The sequence below is a fragment of the Hemiscyllium ocellatum genome, chromosome 4 (genome assembly GCF_020745735.1).
Source record: "Hemiscyllium ocellatum isolate sHemOce1 chromosome 4, sHemOce1.pat.X.cur, whole genome shotgun sequence".
NCBI lineage: Eukaryota > Metazoa > Chordata > Chondrichthyes > Orectolobiformes > Hemiscylliidae > Hemiscyllium > Hemiscyllium ocellatum.
In genome coordinates this window covers 104,437,882-104,451,540 of record NC_083404.1, presented here as the reverse complement: position 1 = coordinate 104,451,540, position 13,659 = coordinate 104,437,882, and the positions used below count along the sequence as shown (strand labels likewise).

At 42.8% G+C, this 13,659-nt stretch overlaps 1 protein-coding gene across 2 annotated transcripts in view; it reads left to right on the top strand.

Moving 5' to 3' along the window:
• The window catches only part of smarcc1a (SWI/SNF related, matrix associated, actin dependent regulator of chromatin, subfamily c, member 1a), a 211,297-nt gene that overhangs the window by 16,790 nt on the left and 180,848 nt on the right, over window positions 1–13,659 (top strand). For both annotated transcript variants that reach the window (XM_060823713.1, XM_060823712.1), the window contains exons 2-4: window positions 7,882–8,001; window positions 11,040–11,125; window positions 13,185–13,266. In XM_060823713.1, the coding sequence (XP_060679696.1) occupies window positions 7,882–8,001; window positions 11,040–11,125; window positions 13,185–13,266 (288 nt within the window). The remainder of the gene's footprint in view (window positions 1–7,881; window positions 8,002–11,039; window positions 11,126–13,184; window positions 13,267–13,659) is intronic.

The window sequence follows — 13,659 nt, the reverse complement described above, 5'->3', positions numbered from 1 at the left end:
ACCTTTAAAAATGTCTTATTTCTTACTTTGTAAAGTAATGCAACTACTTTTTATTCTCCTTTTTTTTTGTATCCATGATTGTACCTAGATACTCGTACCTAAGATGGTGCTGCAAGTGACAGATGTTTGTCAAAAGTTTTTGCTGTACTTGTACAAGAGAATGCACATGACAATAAAAGATATTCTATTCACAGGACAATCTTTCCATATTTGAGATCATTGTGATGAACTTTGAGAACTGACCCCAATGAAATAATAATTTTACTTTGATAAGGGGCCGAAAATGTAGAATACTCCAGATATTGTCTAACCAGCATCTTGTAAAGTTGCATTAAAAATTCCTTAATCTTGGACTCCAATCCCCTTGAAATAGGGCAAATGTTCCATGAGCCTTCCAGATTATCTGCTACACTTGTGTGCTTGTTTTGTGTTTCATGCATAAATACTCGCCAGGTTATTTTTTGTGTTTGAGCTTTTTGCAGTTTTTCTCCACGTATAAACGAGTCTGTTCTTTTGTTCTCCTTCCAAAATTAAAGCGTTAAATTTTCTGACATTATACTGAGGATTCTGGGTAATCAAAGATGGAGGATGGGAAAAATTTCTGGCTGTAAGAGCTGCTCTTTTTTTTGAGGTATTTTAGCTGCTGGGGGGGGGGGGGGGGGGGGGGGGGGAGTCTCAGATACAGTCACGTAGATGGGTTAACTCCAGGAAGGCTAAGAGAGGTAGGCAGCTAGGGCATGAGTCTTTTGTGTATCTCCCCATTTCAAACAGGTATGTTGTTTTGGAAAATGTAGGGGGTGATGGATTCTTGGGAACGTAGCACGCACAGTCAAGTTTCTGGTATTGAGACCCTCTCTAATGCAATGAGGGATATGTCTGCTTCCAAGAGATCAACTGTGTTAGGGGATTCTCTAGTCCAAAGTACAGACAAACGTTTCTTTGGCCAGCAGAGAAAAAGCAGAATGGTACGTTGTTTCCCCGAAGCCAGTATATCTCAGAGGGTGCAGAATGTTCTCATGGGGGAGAGGGGCCAGCAAGAGGTCATTATCTACATTGGAACCAACAATATCGGAAAGGAAAAGGTTGAGGTTCCGAAGGGAGATTAGAGAGTTAGGCAGAAATTTAAAAAAGGAGGTCCTCAAAGGTTGTAATATCTGGATTACTCCCAATGCTATGAGCTAGTGAGGGTAGGAATAGGAGGATAGAGCAGATGAATGCATGGCTGAGGAGCTGGCGTATGGGAGAAGGATTCACATTTTTGGATCATTGGAATCTCTTTTGGGGTAGAAGTGACCTGTACAAGAAGGACGGATTGCACCTAATTCGGAAGGAGACGAATAGACTGGCAGGGAAATTTGCTAGAACTGCTTGGGAGGATTTAAACTAGTAAGGTGGGGTAGTGGGACCCAGGGATATAGTGAGGAAAGAGATCGATCTGAGATGGGTACAGCTGAGAACAGGAGTGAGTCAAACAGTCAGGGCAGGCAGGGACAAGGTAGGACTAATAAATTTAAACTGCATTTATTTCAATGCAAGGGGCCTAACAGGGAAGGCAGATGAACTCGGGGCATGGTTAGGAACATGGGATTGGGATATCATGGCAATTACAGAAACATGGCTCAGGAATGGGCAGGACTGGCAGCTGAATGTTCCAGGATACAAATGCTACAGGAAGGTTAGAAAGGGAGGCAAGAGAGAAAGGGGAGTGGCATTTTTGATGAGGGATAGTATTACAGCTGTGCTAAAGGAGGATATTCCTGGAAATCTATCCAGGGAAGTTATTTGGGTGGAAGTGAGAAATAAGAAAGGGATGATCACCTTATTGAGATTGTATTATAGACCCCCTAATAGTCAGATGAAAATTGAGAAAGAAACTTGTAAGGAGATCTCAGCTATTTGTAAAAATAATAGGGTAGTTCTGGTAGGGGATTTTAACTTTCCAAACATCGAGTGGGACTGCCACAGTGTTAAAGGTTTACATGGAGAGAAATTTAAGTGTGTATAAGACAATTTTCTGATTCAGTATGTGGATGTACCTATTAGAGAAGGTGCAAAACTTGATCTACTCTTGGGAAATAAGGCAGGGCAGGTGACTGAGGTGTCAGTGGGGGAAGCATTTTGGGGCCAGCGACCATAATTCTATTAGATTTAAAATAATGATGATGGAAAAGGATAGACCAGATCTAAAAGTTGAAGTTCTAAATTGGAGAAAGGCCAATTTTGACGGTATGAGGCAAGAACTTTGAAAAGCTGATTGGGGGCAGATGTTTGCAGGTGGAGGGATGGCTGGAAAATGAGAAGCCCTCAGAAATGAGATAACAACAAGAATCCGGAGAAAGTATTTTCCTGTCAGGGTGAAAGGGAAATTTGTGAGGTATAGGGAGTGCTGGATGACTAAAGAAATTGAGGGTTTGGTTAAGAAAAAGAAGAAAGTATATGTCAGGTATAGACAAGATAGATCGAGTGAATCCTTGGAGTACAAAGGAAGTAGGAGTATACTTAAGAGGGAAATCAGGAGGGTTAAAAAAGGGACATGAGATAGCATTGGCAGATAGAATTAAGGAAAATCCAAAATGTTTTTTCTAAGAAATTAAGGACCAAAGGGTAACGAGGGAGAGAATAGGGCCCCTTTGTGTGGAGCCACAGAACATTGGGGAGATACTAAACAAATATTTTGCATCAGTATTTACTGTGGAAAAGGATATGGAAGTTATCAACAGTAGGGAAATAGATGGTGACATCGTGCAAAATGTCCAGATTACAGAGGAGGAAGTGCTGGATGTCTTGAAACGGTTAAAGGTGGATAAATCCCCAGGACCTGATCAGGTGTACCCGAGAACTCCGTGGGAAGCTGGAGAAGTGATTGCTGGGCGTCTTGCTGAGATATTTGTATCATCGATAGTCACAGGTGAGGTACCAGAAGACTGGAGATTGATAAACGTGGTGCCACTGTTTAAGAAGGGCGGTAAAGACAAGCCAGGGAACGATAGACTGGTGGGCAAGTTGTTGGAGGGAATCCTGAGGGACAGATGTACATGTATTTGGAAAGGCAAGGACTGATTAGGATAGTCAACATGGCTTTGTGCATGGGAAGTCATGTATCTCAAACTTGATTGTTACTTCTTCAAAAAACTCAGAGGACTGATATGATCTATATGGACTTCAGTAAGGCGTTCAACAAGGTTCCCCATGGGAGACTGATTAGCAAGATTAGATCTCCGGGAACAAAGGGAGAACGAGCCATTTGGATACAGAACTGGCTCAAAGGAAGAAGACAGGCCTCAGATTGGAGGCCTGTGACCAGTGGAGTGCGAGATTCTGGATTAGAGGTGCTGGAAAAGCATAGCAGTTTAGGTAGCATCCGAAGAACAGTAAAATCAACGTTTCGGGCAAAAGCCCATCCTCAGGAATACAGGCAGAGTGCCTGAAGGGTGGAGATATAAATGAGAGGAGGGTGTGGGGGTGGGGAGAAAGTAGCATAGAGCACAATAGATGAGTGGGGGAGGGGATGAAGGTGATGGGTCAGGGAGGAGGGTGGAGTGGATAGGTGGAAAAGATAGGCAGTTAGGACAAGTCATGGGGACAGTGCTGAGCTGGAAGTTTGGAACTGGGGGTGAGGTGGAGGAAAGGGAAATGAGGAAACTGTTGAAGTCCACATTGATGCCCTGGGGTTGAAGTGTTCTGAGGTGGAAGATGAGGCGTTCTTCCTCCAGGTGTCTGGTGGTGAGGGTGTGGCGGTGAAGGAGGCCCAGGACCTCCATGTCCTCGGCAGAGGGGGAGTTGAAATGTTAGGCCACAGGGCAGTGTGGTTGATTGGTGCGGGTGTCCCAGAGATGTTCCTTAAAGCACTCTGCGAGGAGGCAGCCAGTCTCCCCAATGTAGAGGAGACCGCATCTGGAGCAATAGATACAATAAATGATATTGGTGAATGTGCAGGTAAAACTTTGATTGATATTGAAAGCTCCTTTAGGGCTTTGCCAAAAGGATCAGTGCTGGGTCCTCTACTTTTTGTCATTGACATATATGATTTGGATGCGAGCATAAGAAGTACAGTTTGTAAGTTTGCAGATGACACTGAAGTTGGAGGTGTAGTGGCCAGCAAAGAAGGTTACCTCAGACTACAACAGGATCTGGACCAGATGGGCCATTGGGTGAAGAAGTGGCAGATGGTGTTTAATTCAGGTAAATGCGAGGTGCTGCATTTTGGAAAGCAAATCTTAGCAGGACTTATACACTTAATGGTAAGGTCCTAGTGAGTGTTGCTGAACAAAGAGACCTTGGAGTGCAGGTTCATAGCTCCTTGAAAGTGGAGTCGCAGGTAGATAGGATAGTCAAGACGCGTTTGGTATGTTTTCCTTAATTGGTCAGAGTATTGAGTACAGGAGTTGGGAGGTCATGTTGCAGCTTTACAGGACATTGGTTAGGCCACTGTTTGAATACTGTGTGCAATTCTGGTCTCCTTTCTATCGGAAAGATGTTGTGAAACTTGAAAGGGTTCAGAAAAGATTTACAAGGAAGTTGCCAGGATTGGAGGATCTGAGCTACAGGGAGAGGCTGAACAGGCTGGGTCTGTTTTCCCTGGACCATCGGAGGCTGAGGGGTGAGCTTATAGAGGTTTACAAAATTATGAGGGGCATGGATAGGATAAATAGACAAAGTCTATTCTTTGGGGTGGGGGAGTCCAGAACTCGAGGGCATAGGTTGAGGGTGAGAGGGGAAAGACATAAAAGAGACCTAAGTGGCAACCTTTTCAAGCAGAAGGTGATCGGTGGATGAAATGAGCTGCCAGAGAATGTGGTGGAGGCTGGTACAATTGCAACATTTAAGAGGCATCTGGGTGGGTGTATGAATAGGAAGGATTTGGAGAGATATGGGCCGGGTGCTGGCAGGTGGGACTAGATTTGGTTGGGATATCTGGTCGGCATGGACAGGTTGAACTGAAGGGTCTCTTTCCATGCTGTACATCTCTATGACGCTATACTGTTATGAAATTAAAAGTGTGTCCTGTACCTTAGCTTAGAGAGTGAATGCTATTCTGAACTCAGAACTTACAAGCACCCTGTGGATATGACTAGTTGGCAGTTCCAGAGTGTACTGGAAATATAAAAATATGTTAACAATTGGCTGTGAAAGGGATACCTGTGATTTGGTTGCTGTTTTTCCTCTGCTCTTTCTAGTTCCTCTGTGCTGCAGTGGGTGGTGGCTTGTTGAAATAATGTTCCAATGCAGCTCCAATACAAAAAACTTTGCAAGAACTGTAACAAACACTACATTGAATAAACAGGCAGAAAACCAGCCACCGGGACGCATGAACATCAACGAGCAACAAAAAGACATGACCCACTCTCACTGGTATCTTTACATACAGCTGAGGAAGGACACCACTTCGACTGGGACAGCACATCCATCTGAGGACAAGCCAAGCAGAGACGTGCAAGAATTCCTCAAAGCATTTCACTCCAACCAGAACTCTTATCAACAAACACGATGACTTCTATCCCATTTACTACCCCCTTGAGAAAAAGAACAGGAAATTTCATCACCAACCCAAGGAAACAGAAACACATAAATAAAAAGTGGGCTGTACCACCAGTGCTTCATCAGAGGCTCTCTGATGATGTTACCTAGTACGGTGAGAAACGTCTGAAAACGAACCTTCCTGTTCTGCTATTATTACTCAATAATTGATTCCAGCATTTTTCCATTGGCTAATTGGCCTGTGGTTATCTGCTTTTTGCCCTCCTTCCTTTTTGAAGATGGATGTCACATTTGTAGTTTTCCTGTCTGCCAGTGTGTCTCCAGAATTCATGGCCTTCTGGAAAATTACAATCAATGTATCCATAATCTCTGTGTACCAATTTTTTTTAGGGTAGTCAGCTAACTTCTTGAAATGCAATAGTCCTATCGGGTATAGGGACACCCCAACTTCTTTCCCACTGTTAGTTGACTTCTGAATGTACCTTGCAAATTTGAAATTTAATGTTAATCTCACTGTCTATGCACCTTCTCTATCACTGTGACATCTATTACCGTATGCATTTTGTATGTTATAATCTGCATGCAAAACAAAACTCTTCACCACTAAGGTATGTGTTACAATAATAAATCAAATCAGTACTGTTATAATGGAGTTGCAAGGTTTTGACCTGCAACAGTGAAAGAATAGTGATTATAGTTGCAAGTCACAATAATGTGTGTTTTGGAGGGAATTTGTTGCTGATGATATTCCCAACAGTCTGTGCATCTGCCCTTCAGAATGGTAGAGGTCACAGGTTTGGAAGTTGTGGTTCAAGTGAGAATCTGTATAGGGTATGAGCATGTGGGGCAAGAGTTAAGTTTTGAGTTTTGTGAAACAAGATGTTCAGCTGAGCATGACCCAGGTCAGATAAGAACTTGAAGTTATCAGTGGGGTGCTGGAGGCAAGGGTCATGGGTTAACAAGTGGAAAAGCATTCATTATGCTGAGCTATTTAACAAGATTAGAAGAATTCAGTATGTAAGGTCAGTTTAACAAGGTGAGAAGTATTCATTCTGTGAAGGTTAGGAACCTTCATTGTGTCACACCAAATGACTTAATCTTTACTATTGACACTCTGTAATGGTCGAGTAAAAAATGAGGTCTGCAGATGCTGGAGATGACAGCTGAAAATGTGTTGCTGGTCAAAGCACAGCAGGCCAGGCAGCATCTCAGGAATAGAGAATTCGACGTTTCGAGCATAAGCCCTTCATCAGGAGGGCTTATGCTCGAAACGTCGAATTCTCTATTCCTGAGATGCTGCCTGGCCTGCTGTGCTTTGACCAGCAACACATTTTCAACTCTGTAATGGTCACCCAATTAATATATGTTGCCTTATCTAGATGCTTCTCCCTGTAAAATAAATACATAATTCACTAAGAATCTGCTGTTCTAGAGAGAAGACCAAGAACTCATGTCACTGTACACGTGGGTGATCGTTCTCTCTCCCTCCAGAGCCAGGGATAAAGATGAAGGAGGTAGAATTTTACAATGTCTCTGAGCATTTTGCTTCAACTGAAGGGGGGAAACTGGATGACACAGGAAGGCAGTGTGAGAAACGGAAATAGCATGGAAGGTGCTGCAAACACTGCCAGTGTGTGTCAGAATTGAAGGGAGTCAATGTTGAAAGTGATTTGTAGGGTGCTGGTTCAGTGGATTGCTTTGTCCTGGATGATGTTCAGCTTCTTTAATTTTGTTGAATCTGCACCCATCAGCCAATGGAAAGTTTTTAATCGCATTTCATCACAAGCGCTGGGGTGATGAATGGTGAGTTAGTTGCTGCGGAGTCTCTCATTTCTGACTTGATCCTGTAATCACACAATTAATGTAGCTGGTCCGGTTAAGTATTTCTGTGATAATCACCAGAATATTGATTGTGGGGAGGGATGGGAATTCACTGATGGTAAGACTTTGTGAATGTTATGGGGACATGGTTAAATCTTGTGTCTTATTGGAGATGGTCATAGTTCAGCAGTGATGATCATGTGACTCTGCATGAGAAACCTCTTGAATTAATCTTTGTATTTTACAATCGCCACCATTTGAACCACTTTGCATTACTCTGATATTCTGATTTTTATACAAGTTGAACTTGCACAGACAAGTGAAGAGATTTCCATTTCAGAAGGATGCAGTCCGAAATTGTGCTGTGTGGTATATTCGTGATTTCACATGTGAAATTGTCACAAAATCAGGACAAAAGATAACTGAAATCTTGTTGACGATGCTATCAAAAATCAATCAAGTTCTCGTCTTCTCTCTCTCACTGTGTCTCTCAGTATTTCCTTATGTCCTTTAAGTACAGAATTTAGATTTTTTTTACCCTTTTTGCCCTATAAAGCCTTTTAATGGATTTTTATTTTTCAGTTTGTACAGGCAGATTCACCTTCAAACAAAACACTGGCTGGTCTTGTGGTGCAGTTGCTTCAGTTTCAGGAAGATGCATTTGGCAAGCATGTTAATAATCCTGCATTAACTAAACTTCCAGTAAGTAACTTGTAAGCACAATCTGTTTTGTCAGCTGTTACAAATGGTCATGTATGAATTAATTGAGATCAAAATAAGAATAGCTGTGTGGGCAGCTAAATCTTTCTATTTTGACTTAGATGGATTTATCAAATAAGGAAGGAAAATGGCACCTTTGATACCATGAGCCCAGTTTGAAACTTTGCGTTTAAAATGTAAGGTGAAATTTAATACTGTGTGAAAGAGTTTCCTTCTCCGTCTCTGTCCTTGCCTGAGGAGTGCTGATCCTAAGGTTAATCATCATCACTTGTCACTCTTGAGGACTCCCAGTTTATAATTGAGGGAGTTTAGAAGAATGAGGGGTGATCTATTTGAAACATAGGGAATAGTGAATGGTCTGGACAGAGTACATGTTGGGCAAATGTTTCCATTGGTAGGAGAGAGCAGGATTTGAGGGCATAGCTTTTGACAGCAAGGAGGACATGGAGAAAGTTCTTCAGCCCAAAGTGGTGAGTCTATGGAATTCAATGGCTCAGAAGGCTGTGCAGGCCAGATCGTTGAGTACATTTAAGACTGAGGTAGTTAACTCTTGATACTCGAGAACCTACGGGGAGAAAGCAGGAGAATGCAGTTGAGAAACCTGTCAGCTATGATTTGAATGGTGGAGCAGACTCAATGGGCTGAATGACCTAATTGCTGCTACTTTATCTTATGGTGTCTTGTTCTTGCTTTCTCTGAAAGGGCTGGCCTATGGTGACATGTCCCAAAGCAGGAGCACGATGTATCAAATTTTGCCAATGAACTTTATAAAAGATACTTGGGCATAACAACATTTTGATTCATGTGGTTTTAAGGAAGCCTGATGTGCAGAAAAAGAGTAGGGATGGTTGGAAAAGAGGCCGAGCTGGTAAAAACTAGGGTTATGTGAGAACAAGATTTGAGGATGCAGGTGGCAAGTATTTTGGAGCGAGAATGAATGCTTCAGCAGTAGGGTGATATTGGACTACTTCTCATGTAGGTAAGTAGCACAGAGTTAATGGGTTTACAATTTTTTTTTTCGAATTATTTTGTGGACTGCAGTGTTTTAGATGAGCTGTGGTTTATACGGGTTAGATGGAAAGCTTACCAGAGAAAAGTTTGACTGCTTAAGTTAAGAGGATTGAATGAACCTTAAATAGTTGAACAGAGGAAGTGCTAGAGTTGGGCAATATTTTTAAGCTGGAAATAGCAGTCTGCACCTTTTTGTGTGTAGAAGTGCTTCCTGATGTCTTTTATGAATGGTCTGGCCATAATTCTCAGACTGTGTTCCCTCGTTCTCAAATCCCCAACCCGCCCTGTCTTTTACTATTAATCTTTGGAAAACTTTAATCAGCTCACCTGTAACTTTGTAAATTATAGGGAACACAAGCCTAATTTTGTATAATCTCTTCTAATAACTTAACCTAGGTAAACCAACGGTGTATACCCTTCGAGGCCAGTATATCTGTCTTAAGATTTGGTGCCTTAACTTTTAGTGTCCTCGGTCTTAACATCTGTGCACTGTTCACGGTACTCAAAACGAAGCTTAAACTATGGTTTTGTAATGCTGCCGCATACCTTCTGCATCCTTGTGCTGCTGTCCTCTAGCTTTTAAGGCCAACATTGTTTTAGCTTGTTTGCTTATTTTTGACGAATATTCCTGGCATTTTAAAGGTCTTTGCACCTGAACCCCTAAGACTCCTTGGACATACATTATAATGAGCTTCCTCATTTCCCCTCCCCCTACCTTATCTCAGTCCCAACCTTCGGATACAGCATCGCCCTCTTGACCTGCAATCTTCTTCCCGACCTCACCGCCCGCCCCCCCCCCCCCCCCCAAACTCACCTTTTATCTCAGCCTGCTTGGGCACACCAGCCTGATTCCTGAAGAAGGGCTTGTGCCTGAAATATTGATTCTCCTCCTTGGATGCTGCCTGGCCTGCTGTGCTTTTCCAGCACCACAATTTTCAACTCTGGTCTCCAGCATCTGCAGTCCTCGCTTTCTCCTAGTTGATCCATTATAATAAACTTATTTAGAAATTACCCTTTCTCTTTCTCTTCAGTTGAGAATGGATAACTCCTCACTTTGCTGAATTTAAACTCAGGTTTGTCACAGTTTTGCCCTTTCATAGAATCTATCAGTATCCCTTTGTAATTTCATATTATTGTCTACAATGCTGCCAAATTTTGTGTCATTAGTATATTTGGATATTTGATTTGCGATACTATTATCCAAGTTGTTAGTAATTACTGTGCGGAATGGAGGCCCTAACACACACCATTGTGGTTGACATTCTGCCAATTGTGTCCAGCCCCATATGATGGCATGACTCCGGCCAGTCTGAAACCTGGCATCTCATTGAAGGGAATGCTTGTGCTGTTGTGGGGTGATGTTTCAGAAGCCATGGCTGGAACTCTGTCCAGTTTTGGAACCCGGTATAAAAGGGATTTTGTGCTGATGGAAATTTTGAAGATTTTCAGTGCATTAATAATTCACTTTGGAGAACTGGAGAACTTGAAAGTTGACGTTTGCAGCATAGAACTTTCCCTGAACTAAAGAGAGAGGAGTGACATGACAGAAAGCCACAAAGCAACGGGATACATTTGAATGAGCATTTTCATATTCAGAGTTCCATGAGCATTATCAAGAAACTTAAAATGAAGTGAATTGGCTGCTGGTAACTTATTTTAGTTCTTGGTCTCATTAGGGAGAGCACAATCTTTTTGGGGGGGAAATGATTTCAAAAATATTCTCACATTTGTCAAGCAGTAAATTTCTTTGATTTGGAGACATGTCTCTTGACATGATGTTAACTACATGTTTTGAGACAGGATAGAAACTGGACATCTTATACAGACTTCTAATTCCAATTGTTAACAAACTAACCCTGTTGTTCACCTTCAAGAACTTTCCTGAAATTGGTGATCTCTACAATGGATAGCTGTTTTTGCTGTCAGGTATACTGTTGAAATAAATTATAAATGCTCTGTGAAGTACTGTACCGTTGAAGCAGTGTTGACCTTTGTTTTGTCAAATACAGGCAAAATGCTTCCTTGATTTCAAAGCTGCAGGACCCTTGGGTCATATCCTTGGTGCTGCTTACAAATTCAAGACTGAACAGGGATGGTAAGTTCGTCCAGAATCTTATTCAAATTGAAGTCAGGATTAGATTCAAAACTGAGTTTGGGTTGCACAATAACCTGGGTAAGTGACCCCGTTTTCATTTGGTTCTTAGTAGGAATGCTTTAACTATGTATAAGTTGCTAAATAAAAATTAGGAGAAGTAAACTTTCCGACTTGCAGTAAGGCCAGCATTTGTTATCCATTTCTCAATGTCCTTGAAGACGATGGCAGTTCCAAGTGGGAGCTGTCCGCACTCTTGCTGATGTGGGTGGACTACCAATTTTACTGAGGGAGTTTCTGAAGTTGGATTCTGCATGAATGAAGTAAGGGCAATATAATTCCAAGTAAGATAGTGAGTGGCCTGAATGGCAATTTGCATGTGGAGACGATCCATGCACCTGCTGCCCTTCTTTTTCTGTCATTGACATCATAGAAGTTGGAAGGGTGCTGCCAAAGAAGCCTTGGTGAGTTGCGATGGTGTTCTATGTGTTGCAGCTGGTGTGTGACGTTGGTGGAGGGGGTGAATTTTGACAGTGTTGAGCAGCTGATCAAACGGGCAGGTTTGACCTGGATGGTGTCCAAGTGTCTCATGCGTTGTTGGAACTTGGCTCATCTAGGCAAGCGGATAATATCCATCACATTTGGGCTTTGTAGATGGCAGATGATTTAGAAACATGGAGAGTTGAGATGTGAGTAACTGAGAATTTTGAGCCTCTGACCTGGTCTTGTACCACAGTTTTCTTGTTGGTATTTGCTCATCTGTATAACACTATGAATGTTGATTGACCAAATGACGTAGGAACACCGGTAAGTCTTTCAGCCCATCAGGTCTTCTCTGCCATTCAGAGATAATGGCTAATTTGTTAACCCCCCATTCCACTTTGCAGCCTTTCTGCTGTAATGCTTTTTTCTTTCCTTCTGCTTACAGCAACTGGTGGGAGAAAGCAACTGATATTCTGAGTTTCAGGTATTCTATTAGAGACAAAGGAAAAGCCCACCACCTGTCCGTCTAGAGGTTTAAGGGCTTTCCATTGTATAATGCTCACCTGCGTGGTGTCTGGTTTCTTGAGGCCTCACCTCCATCCAAGGCCCTGAAATTTGCCTGCACCTCCCCCCATTGTCATCTACTGTATCCGTTGCACCTGATATGGTCTCCTCTACATTGGGGATACGGGATGCCGACTTGCGGATCATTTCAGAGAACATCTCTGGGATCCGCACCAACCAACCCCAACGCCCTGAGCTGAACACTTCAACTCCCCTTCCAAGGACATGCAGGTTCTGGGCTGCCTCCATCGCCAAATCCTGATTGATGCCTGGAGGAAGGACTCCTTATACTCCACCTTGGGACCCTGCAACCACAAGGGATCAGCGATTTCAGAAGTTTCCTCATCATGCTCTCGATTTCTCCCCGACACAGACAGACACTTCCACCTTGGCACCGCCCTCCTGGCCTGTCCATCCATGTTTACCATCTCCTTGGTCCACCCTCCTCTCCAAGGTATCACCTTCTCCCTCATCTTATCCTTGTCCCATTTGCAGCTCCCCCCCCCCCCCCCCCCCCCCCCCCCCCCCCCCCCCCCCCCCCCCCCCCCCCCCCCCCCCCCCCCCCCAAGCCCATATCACCTCCCATTTATCTCTCAGCCCCCCACCGCCGCAAACAAGCCTTATTCCTGCTGAAGGGCTTATGTTCGAAACATCGGTTCCCTGCTCCCTGGATGCTGCCTGACCTGCTGTGCTTGTCCAGCACCACATTCCCGACCTCCACTTTTCCAAATTCAGTCCACAGTGAAAAATTATGTACAATAAAAAGATGCGGTCGTTGCACTAATTTTAAATTGGCCAAGTGACTACTGTTCATGGATGATTTTCTCTTAGTTTCATCATTGATTACTTCATACGGTTTATTTATTTCATGGGAATTAACTTGTTTTCATTCAGAGCAAAAGACAAATAAGTGCAAGAATTGGATAGGGCTTACCTGGGTGTGGTCGTTATGATCTCTGAAAATAATTTCTGTGCATGGTTGCTATCTAATGAGTATTTTGGGACTTTTTTTAAGGAGAAGATTTGACTTGCAAAATCCTTCCAGAATGGATCGTAATGTAGAAATGTTTATGACGATAGAAAAGACACTGGTGCAGGTGAGTATCTTATTTGATGCTAGTTAAAATCTGTATTTAGTTTTAAAATTGTCAGCCTTATGAATTAGGTCAGCCTTATGCAGGTGAGGCAGCACCCAAGTTGCAGGAGAGTCTTTGATCAGGAATGCCTTTGTTTGAATTGTAGCTTTGGATTTAGACGGTTGCAGTCCTAAATTCTGCGTCAGGATATGAACACTGACTCTGTTCTTCCTGTGATGTGCGCATGATGTTTCTTGAGCTGCTATTTTAAGTAGAATGGCAGACTTTGATGCATTGTCTGTCTGGTTCTCATTTGAGTTCATGCCTAGGATTCATGTACTGTCATGAGCAGGAATTTTGCAGCCTTGGTTAACATACTCTTCTCAAGCATAACGACATGAAATTTTACATTTC